The 20,427-nt window shown below is 44.2% G+C and overlaps 1 protein-coding gene across 1 annotated transcript in view; it reads right to left on the bottom strand.

The window, feature by feature from the left end:
- Nucleotides 1-11,965, bottom strand: part of piwil2 (piwi-like RNA-mediated gene silencing 2) — a 29,648-nt gene extending 17,683 nt beyond the window's left edge. Inside the window, exons 1-9 of the mRNA XM_063017880.1 lie at nucleotides 11,902-11,965; nucleotides 11,069-11,240; nucleotides 8,770-10,414; nucleotides 7,729-7,825; nucleotides 7,551-7,620; nucleotides 7,277-7,438; nucleotides 4,911-5,021; nucleotides 2,747-2,864; nucleotides 689-813 (exon numbers count right to left, since the gene is read on the bottom strand). Coding sequence (XP_062873950.1) covers nucleotides 689-813; nucleotides 2,747-2,864; nucleotides 4,911-5,021; nucleotides 7,277-7,438; nucleotides 7,551-7,620; nucleotides 7,729-7,825; nucleotides 8,770-10,386 — 2,300 coding nt within the window. The 5' untranslated portion in view covers nucleotides 10,387-10,414; nucleotides 11,069-11,240; nucleotides 11,902-11,965. The remainder of the gene's footprint in view (nucleotides 1-688; nucleotides 814-2,746; nucleotides 2,865-4,910; nucleotides 5,022-7,276; nucleotides 7,439-7,550; nucleotides 7,621-7,728; nucleotides 7,826-8,769; nucleotides 10,415-11,068; nucleotides 11,241-11,901) is intronic.
- Between the last annotated feature and the right edge of the window lie 8,462 nt (nucleotides 11,966-20,427).

Here is a 20,427-nt window from a genome sequence, read left to right as displayed (position 1 = left end):
TTTATCAGGATTATAACGTGATGTTTTACACTCTGGTTCCATTCATGACAGGACAGGACGTTACTGCTTACACAAGATTCATCAGTTCAACTTTAATATCAAACAGTCTTTGGACTGTGGGAGGAAACCGGAGCTCCTGGAAGGAAACCCACACAGACACGGGGAGAACATGCAAACTCTGCACAGAAAGGACCCGGCCCGCTCAGACCCAGGACCTTCTTGCTGTGAGGCGAGAGTTCCTCCCACCGTGCCGTCCCAGTGTTTATACTGAATCGCTCCCTCTGTCCTTTGAAGCTTTAACATCATCTACGTTTCTGGAAAGCCTACAAGACGTTGAAGTATGTCTGTGGGAATTTGTGCCTGTTCAATCAAGAGTCAGTGAGGTCAGGCACTGATGTTGGAAAAGAGAAGAAGGCCTGGCTCACAAGTCGGAGTTGAATTCATCCCAAAAGTGTCGAGTTAGGTCGAGACCAGGGCTCTGTGTAGAAAACTGGAGCTCCTTCGCACACAACTTTGAGATGGGAAAGGGCAATTTAGAGAACGGAGTGGGCCTGTTAGAGAGGGGAGCAAGAGAGTTAGAGCTGGAGAGCAGATTAGAGAGGGGAGCTGGAGAGGTCAGGAGCTCAGTGGGACCGTTAGAGAGCGGTGCAGGCAGGTTAGGGTTGAACCGGTTGAGGCCGGTACAGACCTGCGCAGGACGACGTTGTAGAACGGGATACACAGATCCGAGTTGGGAGGCAGGATCTTCGTCATCTGGATTTTAATATCGATTTCCTGATTATCTGTTTTTCTCTCTGCTTTCAAATGAACGACCTGGAAACAAAAGAAATGATAATAATAATAATAATAAATTAGTCAGCAGGGGCCACGTTTTAATGCATTAATAGGATCAATCACCTGTAGCATGTGGGAACTCACGACCAGTAGGCCATTACGTTCTTCATCCCGTCAGCTCTGCAGTAATAATACACCCTAAATAGTGCGTTTTTCATCTCACGTTTACTGGTTAATCTGCACTATGAGGCGTCCTAGCAATCCTACGGCAATTCAGTTAGCAATCGCTTATGCCAAGTTCACACCACACGACTTTCCAAGTGGTCGGGTCGCTGTACAGTTCACACTACACGACTGAATCTCCTGCACTCGGGAGTCTTTCAGTCGGTGTGTATTTCACACTACACGACTGATCGGCGTTAGGGGGTCTCACACTACACCATCCATGACCAACTGGAATCGCAGACGAGCTTCTCTGGTCTCCCTTTTTTTTCTTTCTTTTTTTTTTTTTTTAACAAAAACACACGTGAGAAGTGACGAGAAGTTTAATGACACCACGTCCAAAAAAATGAACGTCAACAAGTAGCGAGAGCTCAAAGGGTTTGTGTGCTGATGTGCAGCGTAATATCAGGGAGGAAAAATAAATGAATCTGAGTGGATTTGGCAACACGAACAGTACATGGCTTGTTTTGTAGTAAGTTTTGCAATGCAGCGTGGGTATTATGTTTTGTAGAGGACGATCAAATCAGAAATACTGTAAAACGTGTGTGCCGGTGTATCCTGATATAAACTATATTAATTAAGCCCCTGTCCCCTGTCCTCTCCTGCGTTTCCCCTCACGCCGTATCCTGCGTTCTCATTGGCTGTTCGACATGTCACTCATTCCCAGTTGCCCGTCTGAGATCAGATATCTGACCTGCTAGAAAACTCGATCCGGTCGCCGAGCCGGTCGGATCGAGTTGTAGGATAGTTCACACATAGCGACCGAGAGACGAGTTTCAATCGCCGAGCGAACGCCGAGTTGCTCCCGACCCGGAAAATCAATCGCCGAGCGAACGCCGAGTTGCTCCCGACCCGGAAAATCAATCGCCGACCGGTCGCCGAGCGAAAATCAGGGCAAAAATCGTGTAGTGTGAACTAGGCATTAGTCAAAACGTCCAAGATGTGGAAGAGTAAAGCAGCCCAGGTAACGGAGTTTGGAAACTAACAACCAATTCTGTGGACGCTGAGGGGGTCAAAACATGGAGCAGAATTTTGGTATTTGAGACAGAACATGAAGCCTCGCACCGTCGCTGGATGTTCTACATTTATTTTTTATTTAATTCGACTATTAACGTATCTGTGCTGTGTATCGTAGCTTCATTTATTCTGTCATTCAGTTTACGAGTCGAATTTAATGACTCTTTTCTTTAAAAATCTGTGAAATTAAGCTCATTTTCCAGTGAATTTAGGAGAACCCTACCAATACGCAATGAAGAATTTACCTAAAGTATTTAGACACCACTTATAACTAGTGCATGTGGCTGTTCCAACCACTTTAATCCCACAGATGTATTGAAGGTTGCTGCTCTTGATTGGACTTTAATGACGGTCTGATCTCTTTGGGATCTTCACCAGTGAAAACCAGAATTCTACGTCAATCTAAGATCAGCTTTGCGAGATGGATTTGATGTCTGCCATAAATCTGTGCTGAGATTGAGATCCGTCATCAAATTGATTTGCCTTTCCTAAAGAAAGGTGTGAACACTTTCAGCTCTAAAGCAAGACAGAATAAGATGGAACAGGAAAAGTGCCACAAATTGTGGATGTGTACCCCAGTGCATTTACTGCTGAGGTAGTGTTCACCCTCACCCCCCCCCCCCCAGTCCTTTACCCAACATTCAACCCTATATCATACTGAGACAGAGGTGAAATGTGATCGGTGATTCGTTACTGAATATCACAAATACGAATAATTAAACGATAATAGTACCTCCTCTAGGCGTTTGGGCAGGTACAGGATGGACCCGTCGAAGGCCACCACCTCTCCTGTGGTGGAGCGATGCTCCTTCATCATCCCGAACCTCATGCTGAGAGCCTCCACGTTGGGCCTGACGTCCAGCAGGTCAAACACCAGCAGGTTTAAAGCAGAAAACCAACATTTTAACAACACCACAGGTGTAGCCTAGTGGTTAAGGTACTAGACTAGTAATCAGGAGGTTGCTGTTTCAAGCCCAATAACTGCCAGGTTGCCACTGGTGGGCCCTTGAGTAAGGTCCTGAACCCTCAGTTGCTTCATTTACATTCACACTTTATCCAAAGCGACTGGGACAGTATAATGTCTGAGCAATTAATGAATAAGGGCCTTGCTCAAGGGCCCAACAGTAGCAACCTGGCAGTGGTAGGTCTGAACCAGCGACCTTCTGATTACTAGTCAAGTACCTTAACTGCCAACCTTCGACTGTACACAGTTGTAGCCTAGTGGTTAAGGTACTAGACTAGTAATCGAAAGGCTGGCACTGTTGGGCCCTTGAGCGAGGCCCTTATCCATTAATTGCTCAGACTGTATACTGTCACTGTACTGTGAGTCACTTTGGATAAAAGCGTCCGCTAAATGCTAAACATGTAAACGGTCAGGTGACGGACGGCCGACGGCGGATAAGCGTCCACATCGATCACGTAACCGACATCATTAGCATCTTGATGGTCTGACTAATGCGAGGCCACAGAGATCTGAATACTGATGCCCTCAGGGGACCCGCGCCGTGGCGCCGCATGCATCCTAATCTCGCCTCTGTTTTCCTGCTAACTATGGCGACTAATGAACGCTTGCTAACAGGAAGTACTTATGGGGAGGAAATGAAGCCCTGTATGAAGATTCCGCCAGGATATTCAGACACATCAATTACAGAATCATCTTGGTGCTGCTGTTCCACGAGTAAACAAGCCTGGTGGTCCGTTACGCCTTTTTCACCAAAAAATCATGGTTCTGGTTCTTGAACCGGTTCCGTTCGGGTTTCTCTGAACCTTGGTGTTCTGTAGAGAACCGACGCGCGTTTCCAACAGTTTTTGAGAACCAGGCAGCGTCATCAGCGGTGGGCGTTACCTAACCAAAGTTAAGAGCAGTAATAACATGGTGGAGTGTGTGGATTATGTGAGAGCATTTGTGCTGCTGTTACAGATGTTTGTTTTTATGTAAAGAGCATCGATCTAACAATCGGTGATGAGAAGACGTGACGTGTTTGTCTCAGTTGTTGTTTTCTTTAGTTCACTGACATGAGAAGCGTTTTGTGCTTCGGTTTCACTGCGACTCTCGGCACAAATAACCGATTTACTCAGCGCTCGTCTCGAGCGATAAAACATCACTAAAGTTCCACGACATGAACAAACATCTGTGTGAAATAAACATCAGATCCAGTCTAAAATACCACGTGTATCCGTGTTTAGCTGGATTTACTTCTCGTGTGTTTATGCAGCTCGGGGAGATGAAAAAGCTTCACGCTTTATTTATCACGTTAAGCGTTTTTTCCCCATAATTTTTAGCGCTTCCAATTTCATTCCATCTATCATCCTCTCACTAATGCCGGTCCCCGCTCCTGGTCGGGGCTGACGAGGCCGTTCCACGCCTCCTCCGACACGTGCACAGCCAATCGACCGTCTTATCACCCACGCTTGACGAGTGCAGCTCCAACCACATTTGTACAATATCCCATATCACAAATCCCCTTTTCCTTCCAATCTAGTCATATCCAATTCCCCAACTCTAGCTTCCTCGACCTCTGCATAACCCCGTCTTATCACGCGCCCTGTTTCAACGAGCTTCCTTTCAAGCCAAGTCAAGTCAAGTCAAATTTATAGAAACCTTGAGAGGAACCAGACTCAGCAGGGCCCCCCGTCCTCCTCGGGTGGCCTGGCTGTCAGCCGCCACGATGGACTCACACAGAGAGCGGTGTCGCGTACAGGAAAGTCATGCACTGGCTGCAGCAGAGGCCGTGATCACAGCAGCAATCAGAAACCCAATCGACCCTCCCACCCTCAGACACGGCCAAGTGCATGTGTGTGGATGCCGGGTCGGCCGATAGCACAAATAAGCCGAGAACTCTCAGTACAGATCCAACGTGACGTTCCTACAAGAGGAAAGAAAAAAAACAACCTACGTGAAGGTGACGTGATACTGGAACACGGCTTCGTTCTTGCACTGGATGGGGATGTAGTTGGAGCCGATGGCGACCGGTTCCCCTTTAGTTCCGATTTTCTTCAACGGCTCACTGCAAAAAAAGAATTTATTTATTTATTTATTTGGGATTTTTACGACATGTTACAAACGTGTGTCATTTAGTGGCAGAAACTGGGTATTATATATATATATATACTTTACAGTGTATTTACAGTGTAATTACAGTGTAATTACAGTATTCAAATGTTTTATTACAAAAAATGTAACAATCAGAACGTCAAACGTTGCTTATCCTATCTGATCTATAATAAATATTGTACGCGTAAGTGTAAACGCGTCTCTGGGAGCCGTATATTTTTATTTCTGCACAGTTTTTATCAGCTGTAATCCACCCATTCAGCTTGGCATCAGTAGAGGGAATCAGTCAGTCATAATGAGAGCTGTTTATTGTCGAAATTTAAATCCGAAAACACTTAATATCGCGGAGAGAGCGAGCGAGCGAGACACACACACACACAGAGCCGTAACCGAGCTACAGAGAGAACATGCAGAAAACGAGCACAAATAACTGAGAAATAAACTCGTTTAATGATGTTAAATCTGATTCTTTCATGGCGCTTGTGTTTTAAAGCAGAAACAAACACAGGTACATCTCTGCACATGAGAGGGTTGTTCTGAAACTTAATGCAATGCAACCCCAGTATGTCTCTTCCCTGTAGTTTCCTTTTAAAATAAATCTTTTTTTCTCATTGAAGTGTTGTTTGAATTAGACCTACATTTAAGGCAAGGTAGCAAAATGTGCATGATTGTTCATCATTGATATTAATATCGGGGGTGTTTTATAGTTTACCCAGTAGCGCTTCACGAAGAACGAAGAATCATTTGTTTGAACGGCTCTTTAAAAGGAACCGAGCTGAGCCGCTCAGGTGGCGCAGCGGTAAAAAGAGACGCGCTGCAACCAGGGCTGGATTCTGAGAAGCGTGGTATCGAATCCAGCCTTGCTTTACCGGTTCGAAGCTGAGTGGCTATATGAGCAACGATTGGCCGGTCGCTCATGCGGGGGGTGGGACAAAGAACCGGATGTGGGTCTCTCTCTGTCAGAATGCGATCGCGTTCTCTGCTGGCTGATTGGAGGCGCTTACACAGAGATGGGAGAGGGTGCCCTTAGGGTGTGTCTCTCCGCATGGAACGCTAGGTGGCGCCAAACTCGTCAATGTGTGGGTGGCAAAGATGCATCTGGCTGCTGCTCGTGTTTCGGAGGGGATACGGGTTAGCTTCAATCACCTCCGTCAGGGCAGGGTTCGGCATAGACAGAGAGGAAGCACGATGCTAATTGAACAATTGGATGCGCTAAAAGGGGAGAAAAAGGGGTAAAAATTATTAAAAAAAAAAAAAAAAAAAAAGGAACCGAGCCAAAAGATCCGGCTCACTTCAAGGAGCCATAATTTCCATCACTACAACCAATCAGTGAGCTCCAACTGCCTACCCCTCCCACCCCTCCCTTACTGTGGATGCGCGAATGTCTTAAAGTCTCCGTTTTTAAGGTAGACCTGAAGCAGAAATTTGGCGCTTCACAATTTTTAAAATACCGTCAACATTTTTAAATACCGCGGTATACCGTAATACCGTCATACCGCCCAACCCTAATTGGTGGGTTACTCTGGTGTGGCCAATTCTGCATCTTGTGTATATGGTTCGGTCTATGCGTCGTCCCTGGTGAGTTCTTGGTTTGGTATTGATGATTGGGAGTATTTCTTGGAGTTTGTTGGTGGTCTGAGCGTTCCATTCAACTTGCCATTTTTCCTTGATGTAGGAATGCATTAGTGGTGTTGATGAGATTTTGATGTTTGCAATATTTTGGTCGAGTGAAGGAGGGAAAATGTTTAGAATTAAACATTAAACACAAAATCTTTCTCTTCGGTCTCTATGATATGGCAAAAGTATGAGGACACCTGAGCACGGGCTTGCTGAAGACCTCCTGTTTTTCAGGTGCTGATTTCAGACAACAAGGCCTGGCTTACATGGTAACCAACATTCAAATGAATTCTGTAGGCGTTCGGTCGAGGTTTCGGTCAGGGCTCTGTGCAGGACACCAAGTCTTTGTGGACCTCGCTACGGGCTTAGTAGCTCAGCCAATCAGAGACGGGCAAGAATTCATATCATTAATCGGATGCCGGTTGGGAAGGGCGTGTGTGAAACCTGACCTCCATAATTAGGAAAACTGTCCACATACCTTTGTTGCACCCCTAATACTACCTGGACGGCACATGAATCTCCATGGCAACAGCTTCAGCGTCGAATTAAATCATCTTGGGGTGTCGGCACCCCGCACAGGTACATGCTCACCTGACCGCTTCCATCTTCAGCACAGCTTCAGGTGCGACGCTCGCCGAAGTCAGCGGGGCATCTTTAGGGATCAGGGGTGTAAACGGGGCACCAGAACCTCTACCCACCCCCAGCGGAGCCAAGGGCGCTCTTCTGACTCCGACCAAGCCCCTTCCTGCAAAACTGAGAGGTCACGTGTCGAGAGATTGGATCATTCAGCACTGTTGTGTGTGTGTGTGTGTGTTTATATTTATTCTCAGGTCAAAAAAAAGGTCTGGACTGAATTCTTCGTTACCTGCTGCTGTGAGGAGAATCTCCCGCTCCGACAGCTGACGGTTTAACAGAAGCCAAACGGGACTGAACGTCTGCAAATCCACACACACACATATATATTTATAAAAAGTTACTATAAAGTACTATGAGGTTACTGGTGCAGCCCCAATCCAGGTATCATTCGTCTCTATACTGGTTACCTGCAGGTGGGAATCTTCTGCCCCCCATCGTAGTCGGTTCGATGCCCATTCCTCTGAACATGGACACCAAGGACGATCCAGGACTTGGAGCATCGACCTTAACACACATTTACAAACAGGCATAGACAGACTTTTTAATGGTTTGGAAACTGAGAACATTAACTGTCGCATTCTTGCTTGCAGCGGCGGACTGTGTTCAGTGGCAACAATTTTCCGAAGTACTACCGAGTACTTTCCGAATAACCACATGTGGCTATTATTTATTACAGTAACATAATAGTTTGTCATAAGATTCTGTCTGATGGCTCAAAACGACGCACGTTCAGCAGTGGTTTCCGGCCTTGCTCTACATTTGCTGGGTTCACAAAATCTTTTCACAATATTATGTGTGGTAGATGGTGAAAAACCTAAATCTTTCAGTTTTGTGTTCAGGACTGTTTCAAGTTTTCTTTATTTGTGGATAATGGCTCTCAGTGTGGTTCGCCAGAGTCCCAGAGCCTTATCAAAGCCTTTGTAACCTTAGTCTTGCATGTGTATTTGAATCTCTGTAGAACATGGCATCATGTGCTGCTTTTTGAGACCTTCTAGTCAGCTTCACATTGCCGGACAGGTTCTATTTAAGCGATGTGTGGAATCGACAGGTCTGGCAGTGATCTCGCCTGCGTGTGGCTAGTCAAATTGAACCCAACTGTTTACTGAATTTGGTAACTGGTTAATTTAGAAGCTTAAATGGGGCAATTACTTTTTCACACGGGGCCAGAAATAGCTGAATAGCATTTTGCTTATAAGCATTTTGTGTTTACTCTGGTTTTTGTCTTATATAAAAACTAGTTTGATGATTAAAAGCATATAAATATGACAAATATGCAACTAGAACACATTTTGAAGGGGGCGAATACTTTTTCACAGCTCTGTATAATATAAGAAGTGAGCTACAAGTTCTACAGAGAGCAGCTATGAAAATCTGCAAATATAATGTGCAACAACGAAAGCAAAAAAAATAAAAAAAACAGACCAACCCAAACACCTCGTCATGTTCACCTGAATTTTGTGAGGAGCTTGTTGACCCTCCTGCAGACTGGGCGTGGTCTCCAGTACCTCCACAGCTGCAGGTTTCACTAACAAACCAGCACCTCGTCCTCCTCCCACCACAGATTCCTGAGGGCTCAGGATCATCCCCCTGGCTCTGCCAACCACCGGATCCTGCGATGCTAACGGCAATCCACACGCAATGCTGAGAGGGGTGTCGGCACCTAAAACGGGGGCTCCCCGGGCAAAAGAACAAGGTGGCGTTGTGGGGGCAATACCAGGAGCCCTTCCTCTCCCAACCATGGGTTCAACAGGAGATACAGGCACACCCCTGGCAGACCCGAGCGAGGGTTCATCTGGAATTGTAAGCCGCCCTCTGGCTCGCCCTACAGTGGGCTCGTCTACAAACTTAGCCGGACTTCGAGCTCGCCCTAATTGGGGTTCGTCCGAAGGTACACCAAGTCCCCTGCCTCGACCTGAGGAGGGTTCGTCCGGAGGTACATCCAGTCCTCGGCCTGAAGAGGGTTCGTCTGGAGGTACACCCAGACCTCTGCCTCGCCCTGGAGAAGGTTCGTCCGGAGGTACATCCAGCCCTCTGCCTCGCCCTGGAGAGGGTTCGTCTGGAGGTACATCCAGTCCCCTGCCACGCCCTAAAGAGGGTTCATTCAGAGGTGCACCCAGTCCCCTGCCTCGCCCTGGAGAGGGTTCTTCCGGAGGTGGACCCAGTCCTCTGCCTCGCCCTGGAGAGGGTTCTTCCGGAGGTATACCCAGTCCTCGGCCTGGAGATGGTTCATCCGAAGGTACACCCAGGCCTCTGCCTCGCCCTGGAGAGGGTTCGTCTGGAGGTACATCCAGTCCTCTGCCTCGCCCTGGAGAGGGTTCGTCTGGAGGTACATCCAGTCCTCTGCCTCGCCCTGGAGAGGGTACTTCTGGAGGTATACCCAGTCCTCGGCCTGGAGATGGTTCTTCCGAAGGTACACCCAGGCCTCTGCCTCGCCCTGGAGAGGGTTCGTCTGGAGGTACATCCAGTCCTCTGCCTCGCCCTGGAGAGGGTTCGTCTGGAGGTACATCCAGTCCTCTGCCTCGCCCTGGAGAGGGTACTTCTGGAGGTATACCCAGTCCTCGGCCTGGAGATGGTTCATCCGAAGGTACACCCAGGCCTCTGCCTCGCCCTGGAGAGGGTTCGTCTGGAGGTACATCCAGTCCTCTGCCTCGCCCTGGAGAGGGTACTTCTGGAGGTACATCCAGTCCTCTGCCTCGCCCTGGAGAGGGTACTTCTGGAGGTATACCCAGTCCTCGGCCTGGAGATGGTTCTTCCGAAGGTACACCCAGGCCTCTGCCTCGCCCTGGAGAGGGTTCGTCTGGAGGTACATCCAGTCCTCTGCCTCGCCCTGGAGAGGGTTCGTCTGGAGGTACATCCAGTCCTCTGCCTCGCCCTGGAGAGGGTACTTCTGGAGGTATACCCAGTCCTCGGCCTGGAGATGGTTCATCCGAAGGTACACCCAGGCTTCTGCCTCGCCCTGGAGAGGGTTGGTTTGCTAACAGGCCTCGGCTTCTAGACAGCTGCAATCCCGGCATTCGTCCAGCACCGGGGGGTCCAATCGGAAACGACGGTTTGTTTGGATCCATTGCACTTTTGGTTTATTTTTATCGACAACTGTTCAAAAATAAAAGAAGAAAATGGTGAAATTAACAAAACACAGTGATTTACTTCTACTTACATTTAAGATTTAAAATATAGCTTTTTAAGATTGTGATCCGAACAAAGGTAAACTTGGTATTAGGGTAAATCAATGAATATTGTTTGTGGACAAGGTCATCTGGGTAAAGAGCAGATTACAAGGACGGCTGTATCTCAATCCCATAGCACTGAACTAAGTAGTGTGCTAAATTACAATACACTCAAGAGGAGCTAGGCTACTTATTTTATAGACTCTTTAGTGTAAATTTATGCGGATTAGGATAGAGCCTTAACCCAACGAACGTGTTGTTTCGAACAATTACTGATAACTGGCAATTTTATGAGGAAATTGCCTATATGTTCTAAACACAAATATAATGTTTACAATTATCTTTTAGGGCATGCAACCTTAAATATAATCTTTGTTCAACTTAAATTGATTTCGGATGTCACATCTTGATTTCACGTTATTATTAGTCCATGGCCTTATCCAATTATTTTACATTTTTCACAACATCACTATACACAACACTAAATGTTACTAAAAGTGCATCATTCATTTAAAAATAAATTTTTTTTAAAAATGCAGGCTTCGTGCAGCAGAAAATACATCTAGTCTTTTTATCTTACCTCAAGTTTGGGTGAACTGGGGAATGTTCCACTTCGGACGGTACAGCCCTAAATAGGGTGACTAAGCAGTAAGCCAAAGCAGGCCACTCAAACTGCGAGTACCCGGATAATGATCAAGCAACAGTGATTCAGTGGTGCCATTTGGAACGCAGCCACAGGCGACCGTTAAACTCTGTCGAGCAAAGAAATAGCCAACAATTAAAACTTTAACACATAAATTACATCAACATTACAAATGTATTTTAGTATGTGTAATAAACAACGGGCTGAAAACAATAGAAATAAAATTAATGTTAGTGGTGCGAAGTTGGTAATGAAACTAATGGCGATTTATAGAGGAATTAAGTCACGAAACTGGAATAATGTGTATTTTCTTTGACTTAAATTTATAGTTATAAAAGATATATAAAATATAGCTTTTAGCTCATATTTTTAGCTAATATTACAAACACTTGAGCAATATATCGCTTTGTATCTAACACTTATATAACCTTGTAAAGCTAATAAAGTAACCTGCTGTACACTGCGTCCCAATCCGCACAATACGGTACTAAGTAGGGCACCTAAATGAAGCCTAAATAACACTATTTAGGCACCCTATGGAGTACAATTGTTTGCTTGTTAGAAATCAGCCATCGTCCATCCACGTGTAAATTGGATAGTATTAACTCTGGTTAATAGCCCGTTTTGCGTAAATAATCACTGATTTTGTAAACGAAAAACTAAACAGTAGCACAGGTGATATTTAGTTTTTAGATTATGACACTGACACGCTTTAATGTCCATGCAAATGAAATAAAACAACACTTAAGTCTTTTGCAGACGTGCATTACCTGCTGGGCTTCTTCATGTAGTCCAGTCTAAATAACCACTGTGGTGGTGAAATCCCACCATGCATTGCACATAGTGTCCTAAAAATTGTATGAGCTTGAAATGTTAGTGCCCTCAGAATCTATTTTGGGATATGCACCATTTAGGACACACCCCAGCTAACAAAATTACGATCTGAGAACGTTCCCTAAACGTTCCATTTTGGTTGTGGGAACGTTGCATTGGAATGTTCCCTCAACGTTATTTTGTCCAGTTTTGTTTTTGTTCTCAGAACGTTTTTTTTAAAGTTATGAAAACGTTCATAGAACGTTACCTAAACCTCACTTGCAACCATAATTTAACGTTCTGGGAACGTCTTGAAATGTTCTAAGAACATTTTAAATAAGGTCCTCTGAACGTTCCCTTAACATTTCATTTTGGTTGTATGAATGTTTTATTAGAACGTTCCTTCAACGTTATTTGTCAGTTTTCTTAATATTCTCAAGACATTTAATACAAGTTAAAGAACAAACCCAAAAACATGTTTAAATGTTTTAAATGTTACTTTAACATCCTTTAACATAACTACAGATAATGTTAATCCAAGACACTGTTAATCTTTCTCTCACACACACACACACACACACACACACACACACACACACACACACACATTCATGCTTCCAACCCGTTACATGTGCATTCACTTAGTAATTCTACCCTCATTATCTTATATAGTCATTAAGTATTTACCGTCACCTTCTAACCGTTAACTAATTTACAGTTATATATCACCAAATATAATTGTAATATACTACAGTCCTGACCCCCCCCCAACCCCCTCAGACATTACCATTCATTAAAGAAAATATCTGAATCACTCTGATAACATTTGCTATGATGGTCTAATTCAAACAATTCATGTAAAAATACTGAAATAAACGGAGGCAAAATCAATGCAAACATATTTATTTTAAAACATATTTATTCATCATCAATCAAATTCAATTGAATGAACGAAAAATAAAAATATTTTAAAAGCTATTGAAGTTATTAATATGCTGAATAATTTAAATGCTATTGAAGTTATGAATAAAATAAAGGGTGCAATAAAGGGTAAAAGTGTCAGTATAAGAGTTGTAGTATGTAATGTGTGCTGAATACTTTAAATGCTATTAAAGTTATTAATAAAAATCTGTTTTTGCACTGATGGAGGACTAGAGGATGACTTACACAAACTGTGCAGCAACAGATCAGCTATTGGTTGCTTCCTCATGTGCTCTTCTCTGTACTTGCATTCTTATTGACTTGAGAAACGTCATCATTCGGAGCCCGAGTACTGTTTCATTTACATGTTCACATCTAGCAGAGTACAGTCCATATAACCAGATGTTGTTCTTGCTCACCCATATTATTAAGAATGCATCACCACTCTCACTTGTGCCATATTGCTTAAACATTCTAATGTGAGGAACTATAAACTCACCTGTTATGGCTCTGATTGTGAGTCAGCAGCTGGTTTAACTGGTCAGATTAAATCTTTACTTGGGAAGAGCACTTTTCTTACAGTCTCTTGGTACAACTCTCTTGGCTGCAATATGGTATTAAACTCTATGAATGTTTTTTTAATAGTAGCAGCAACTGAAAAAAGATCTTTAAAAAGAAAAGAAATACTTTTCACACTTTTTTCACAACACTGATTGAGCCTAAGCAGGAGTTATTTTCAAAGATAATCTGTTGTTTGGGTGGTCAGTATATTGCAAGAGATATAGAAACTTTTGTGATCTCAGCATTAATTTTTATGGTGCACAAAATATTTATTGCTGAAAAACATGACTTACCTTCACCTGCACTAATGCACGGCCTCAGACAGATGTTCTCTCTCTTTAACTTCTTTATTTTATGCTGCAGTACATCTATTTTGCAAAGTAGCTCAGGTGAACACACCCAACAAAATGTGATAACAGTCGGGGCTTTAAGTATACAGAGGTGGGCGAGTGGGCACAAAGGTGGATGAATGAATAGATATTGTCAGCACCAGAACTGAAAAAAGCGAGTTGTTCCACAATATATTTTTACACAAATATATTTTAATAAAAAGTCAAATAGCACTTACTTCAATTGATTTAGGACATGGGCTACAAAAACATTGACGTTGTGTGAATCTGGTTGTGGAGCAGTGTACTAAATGTCAAACCTGTTGCCACTATTATAAACTTGAATATGGGCGACCCGTCCTTTTGTGCTGATGTGAATGAAGGCAAATACACTGAGACTCTCTACCTCAGCATGTGGCCATTTTCCTGGAATAAAAAAAACCTGTTTTTAATTTCATATTTTAAATCTGTAGTTAACAGAATGCTACAATAACTAAACATGATGGCACAGATGCAGGGTTTTACCTGGGTTGTTGGTGGGCTTAGGTGGTTTAAAGCACACATATAACCTATTATTTGAAAGAAAATGTTGGACCTCCAGTATTTTAAGTGTAACATGCAGGTTAACGTCCACATTTAATTCATGTGTACAGATATGTGTATAGATATGACATCAAAGGTGAATTGTCTCGTTAGAGATGTTAAAAGCATTTACATACTTCTCCATGTTCATTTCTAAGTAATATTATCTGTAAACCTAAAATCATTAAAAGTCATAAGTGTATTATAGTGCAGTTCAGCACAATAACAGCACTATAAACTAAGTAATTGCACGAGTCTGAACAAGCATTACTAAGTATTTAAAATGCACAGTGAGAAGGCTAATGTTAACGTTTAGCTAACGTCCCAAGTTACTCATTTGAAAACATTTCATGCTGATACCTGGGTTGTTTTCGACTTTCTACAATGATCATTTATTTTTAATAACATGTCAGAGATAATATAGTTTTTCATGTTTATTATTATTATAAACTGTTTAAGTTTAGCAGGGCGCCGCTTGATGAACGTCTTGTTTTCATTTCTCACTGTAAGTTGACGACAACAGTTTAGCCGTCGGTGAGATTTTGTCAGATTCTTTTGTCCTTCAATAAGCTCAGACTCAATAACACATGTGGCAGGAATTTCATCTTCACAGAAGTACACAAGCACGTAGTTTGACAGACTCATGTTTCAGAGTAAAAGAACTGAACTGTGCTGTGTAAAGAAGAGAGCTTTGTGCAGAATAAACATAATAAAGCACTATAAAGTCATTTACTGAATGATATGTAATGTAATATTGGTCCTGTATGGATGGATTCTGATAACCGCAGTTTTTAATGCAGTTTTTATAAAATCATGAAAAATAATGGTTTATCTTAAATATATTATTAAATAAAATATTATATAAAGCAAAACTGTTCAGTAGGAAGCAATGAATGAAGTCTTACAGTGGTGCATCTTATCACCTCTTTAAATCAATGTAAATCAGTTGACTATATATAATTATAATTTTTCCTAATATGCGTCTAAAGAATATCACACACATACTCCTTTAAAATTTAGTAAAAAAAAAACGTTAAAATTTAACGTTCATATAACATTACACATTGAACAGAATATTTATCAAGGTCATGTAACGTTTATAGAACGTTCTATTAACGTTATTGTGAGAACGTTTGCTCATAACATTAGGAGAACTTTCACGTAAGGTTAGTGAAAGTTGTGGGAACGTTTCCTGTTAGCTGGGACATTCCCCCAGTTTTATACATTAAAACTACGCTTTTAAATGCATGCAGAATAGATAGATATAGATATACATTATTTGTCATATATACATATACACGTGTATAGTACAATGAAATTCTTTCTTCAGATATCCCAGCTTGTTTGGAAGCTGGGGTCAGAGTGCAGGGTCAGCCATTGTACGGCGCCCCTGGAGCAGACTGGGTTGAGGGCCTCGCTCAAGGACCGAACAGTGGCTGCATAGCAGAGATTTGAACCGCCAATCTTCCGGTTGATAGCCCAAAGCTCCACCCACTAGGCTACCAGTGTCCAACATCGGACACAACCGAATAACCTGGATACAAGGTTTTTTTTTTTTAGCCATACTGGTTCCCAAGGATCAGTGTTGGAGAGAAAGAACAACTAAACCACCCAAAGTCGAACTATAACTAGAAGTGGTGTCCACATACCATGTGTTTATTTAACGGTGCTCATGAAGTAGCCATGACTGTACCGTTAGAATAATCCATCTTTATTATAACACACACACACACACACACACACACACACACACACCTGGTTCTGCAGTTTTAATAGCGTGGGCTATTATAATCATGTCTGATCAATAGAGAGCCTGGTGATCACTGTTCATGCCACTGAGTCATTATCAGCCGGAACAACCAGACAAAAGCGCCGTGACTCATGACCTGAACGAGGCCCACCACGCACACGTGAGCCCTCTACCACAAGCCCAAATGGGCTGCTGCCAAAAATAAGCGGCTTCAGAGCGACCGCTGATATTCACACCATGCTGGGCGTGTTCTATAATACCCGAACTGCATGAGCATCCTCAGAAACGGACCTCTGTAATAATGTTTGAATGGAATCCATCAGAAAGTGCTCGTTCAGAGGAAAAGTATTCAACACCTTCCTGATTTCTTCTAACCTGTCACACATGGTTCAGGTTTTATCAGGGAAGAAAGAATAACTCAGTTGAATTATTATTGGGTTTTACTAGACCTGACATGCTCAGACTTGATTACTGCAGCCCTGTTAAACCTAAATATCATTTCATTTAAAAAAATAGTTAAACTGTCTTAACAAGCTGGCCTGAATAGGGTTATAAAACTGCTCCTTAGACTCTGGGACTCCAGCGAACCACAGTAACACAGTCATTATCTTAACCTAGATGAAATTTCCAGCACAGGAGCATTAACAGATTACCTACGAAGTCCCAAAAGGACCCAGACGAACCACTGAGGAACTGTTGGCCTTACTGGTGACTACAGCTGGTGACTTCTCATGTGGTGATTTATTCACCCACAGACAGTAACCCACAGCTATATGCAAACTCCTTCACCACCATGCCCTACCTTCACCATCAACCAGGTACAGCGGGAGCTCTTCAGGCTTAAGAGAAGCAAAGCCAGTGGACCTGATAACATCAACCCCAGGATGCTAAAGGTATATCTCTCTCTGAGACTGAAGAAGGTGCCTACACTGTGGAAGACCTCCTGCATCATTCCGGTGCCGAAAAAGAATCGTCCCAGCGATCTCGATGACTACAGACCTGTGGCTCTGACATCACACGTCATGAAGACCTTTGAGAGACTGGTTCTCCGGCACCTGAGGTCTCAGCTGACAGATTTCCTGGCCCCACCGCAGTTTGCATATCGGCCACGCATCGGGGTGGATGATGCGATCAATACGTGCACAATACGGATCTCTGTATGAACCTGCCCAGTATCGGTGAAAAGAAGCGGTCGGCACTGCATGCTCAATCCGATTCCTCAAACATCTAGAACCGGATCCATCTCACATCAGGCGGTGCAAGAGCCTGACTTTTGGTGAATTGCTCCCCCACAAACGACAGTAATATCTGTTGTACCACACACGGTCTGAACCGGATCACACCCTCGTCACCGAGTCCCTCTCAGCCAGATTATTTGATAAATAATAAGCAACGGGGCTTGATGAGGCCGGCAGCGAGACCTCCCGAGGAAATCTGACATTCCTGAGCCGAGCCCGAACTGACCACGCCTACTCACACCATGATCCATCACAGGAGAAACCGAAGCACGCTGACCTGAGGGAGGAGGAACAGGCCAGAACACGAGGCGCGCCGCATCGCGGGGACTAATGCGCCGTAATGAAGGAGTGCGACGCTCTCGCCGCCCTGCGCTCGGCTCCAGGAGTCTGACAGCGCTACTCAGAAATCACTTTATTTCACCACTTAATTTTTAAAAAACTGGACGCAGCGTTCTGCTCCGGAGGTGCACTTTACCTTACTCGCTAATTCATGCTGCCGTATTTTATCAGGACGTGCAGAGGTTTTAATAGTCGCGGCTGCCCTGATTAACACCAGCCAAGATGCGAGTTCACACGGTTCACACACGGCATAACGATGGTCCTAAAGCTGGTCCTGACCCGGGTTCTTTAGGTCTTCAACACTAAAGGGAATCCTCAAGCCCAGAAAGCTTTTCATTGCCGTGTGATAGTGTTGCATGGTGTTAACCACTCAAAAGCTGGTTCAAATACCTCCGGTGCTTCACAAGACTGGTGGTTAAGATCACCAGGAGCTTAGGAGCTTCCTCCACTGGTTCAAGCCTTCTTAAAGCCGACCCTCTGTCTTTTACGGCACCAGATCCACCCAATTCAGTCTCATCAGAGAGTCTCCATGACCAAAAAACCCCAAGCTCTACGCCTTGGTCTTAGACAGGAAGGGATGGACAATCTCAGTCCTGAAGGGACGAAAGCAAGACATGAGGAGAACATGCAAACTCATCGTTTGGACTGCAGGTGGAAACCAAAGCATCTGGAGGAAACCCACACAGACACAGGGACATGGAGAACGACAGATGTTTGTTCGTGTCGTGAAACTTTAGTGTTTTATCGCTCGAGTCGAGCGCTGAGCAAATCGGCTATTTGCGCCGATGAAAGCGAAGCACAAAACGCTTCTCACGTCACTGAACTAAAGAAAACAACAACTGAGACGAACACGTCACGTCTTCTTATCACCGACAGCTGATCCGTGCTTTTTACATAAAAACCAACATCTGTAACAACAGCACAAATCCCCACAGATAATCTACACACTCCACCATCATGTTACTACTCTTAACTTTCATTAAGCAACGCCCACCGTTGATGACACAGGCTTGGTTCTCAAAAACTGGTGGAAACATGTGTCGGTTCTCTACAGAACACCAAGGTTCTAAGAACCCTGAACAGAACCGGTTCAAGAACCATGTTTTTTTTGGTGGAAAAGCGCTAACAGAGACAGGGGATAATGGAGATCGGTGCGTAATACGGATCTCCATATGAACCAGTGCAGGTGAAAAGAAGCGTTCCTCACGGCTCTTCTCATGTTTGTGATGATGGAAGAAAACCTGCTGTTTGTCGGCAGATTCTGACTCAAAACCCCCAACGTCCAAATCAGAGCCGGGAGCTCAAATACAAATCAAAACTGTCAATCCACAGCGTCGGCGAGGCCGCGGGAGGATCCGTCCATTTATATTTCAGGTTTTTATTTTTCCCAGCGGATCTCGAAGCAGGTGATGTGACCCAGCTGTCGCACCGCGGAAATAATCACGACGCCTCTGATGGGGTGCCGAGAACACGCCGTCCTTTTACCTCTTCATTACCGGATGAACACGGTTCCATTCCGCCGGAGGAGTCGGAGATATTCTAATTCATACTTTCACACCTCGGCCTGAATCGCTCGAGACGGAGGCGACGCTTTTATGGATCTCGTTCATGCATAAAGATTCCCAACAGGCACATTTTCTTCTGCTGCTACCCGAGACTAATGTGGGTGTAAATTAGAAATAAAATCAAACTGCTGGCACATGACTGCAAAAACGGGCGGTCCGGGTCCTTTCTGTGTGGAGTTTGCATGTTCTCCCCATGTCTGCATGGGTTTCCTCCGGCAGCTCCGGTTTCCTCCCACAGTCCAAAGACGTGCAGTCAGACTAAGTGGAGACGCTGAATTGCCCTATAGGTGAATGTGTGTGTGTGTGTGTGTGTGTGTCTGCTCTGTGATGGACTAGCGCCCCGTCCAGGGTGTAACTGTGTGCCTTGCGCCCATTGAAAAACCGGGATAGGCTCCAGCACCCCCCTGCGACCCTGATTGGATAAGCGGTTAAGACTGCAAAAGGACATTCATGACAGGACAAGTAGTTCCAGGTTATCCATGATTCATCAGGTCAAGTTCAACGTCAAACACCGTCACAACTGATTTTGTGTCTCCAGTTCACCTCACTTGCACGTCTTTGGACTGTGGGAGGAAACTGGAGCTCTCAAGGAAACCAAGACATGGGGAGAACATGCAAACTCTACACAGAAAGGACCCTGACCGCTCCACCTGGGATTCGAACCCAGGACCTCCTCGCTTTGAGGTGACAGTGCTACCCACCAAGCCACCGTGTTGACCCAGATCTATGAAAGATAAATGAACAGACACACAGGAAGAACATTATCAGTACTGTACAGATTATTCAGCAGTTTTATTTTTATATTATTTATCACCGAGAGCTAAAAAAAGAGAGAAAGAGACAAATCACAGAGAGAGAAATGCTGAGAGGATAAAACAAAATGGACGGGAGAGAAAGTGTGAAAGTTAAAAAGTGAGAGGAAAAAAGATCAGTAAAATAAAAAAGTCATCAGGTGTGAGAGACAGAAAAGACGAGAGAAATGATGATACGCTGTACAGCAGATATTGACGGGTTTAGTCGTCATGTCATGTGGATGGAAGCTACAGTACAACAACCACCCAAAATAATGGTGAGTTACTGGATAACCACAATAACGACGTGCAGTGGAGGCCGATCCAGGTACTGAGACCTGCGCTTCTCTGAACTGACCAGCGTACAACGGCTGCACAATCCACAACCAGAATATTTCCACTTTAAT

This window comes from Trichomycterus rosablanca, chromosome 21 (assembly GCF_030014385.1).
Source record: "Trichomycterus rosablanca isolate fTriRos1 chromosome 21, fTriRos1.hap1, whole genome shotgun sequence".
Lineage (NCBI taxonomy): Eukaryota > Metazoa > Chordata > Actinopteri > Siluriformes > Trichomycteridae > Trichomycterus > Trichomycterus rosablanca.
The sequence above is the reverse complement of the archived record's forward strand: the minus strand, read 5'-3'. Positions and strand labels throughout refer to the sequence as shown.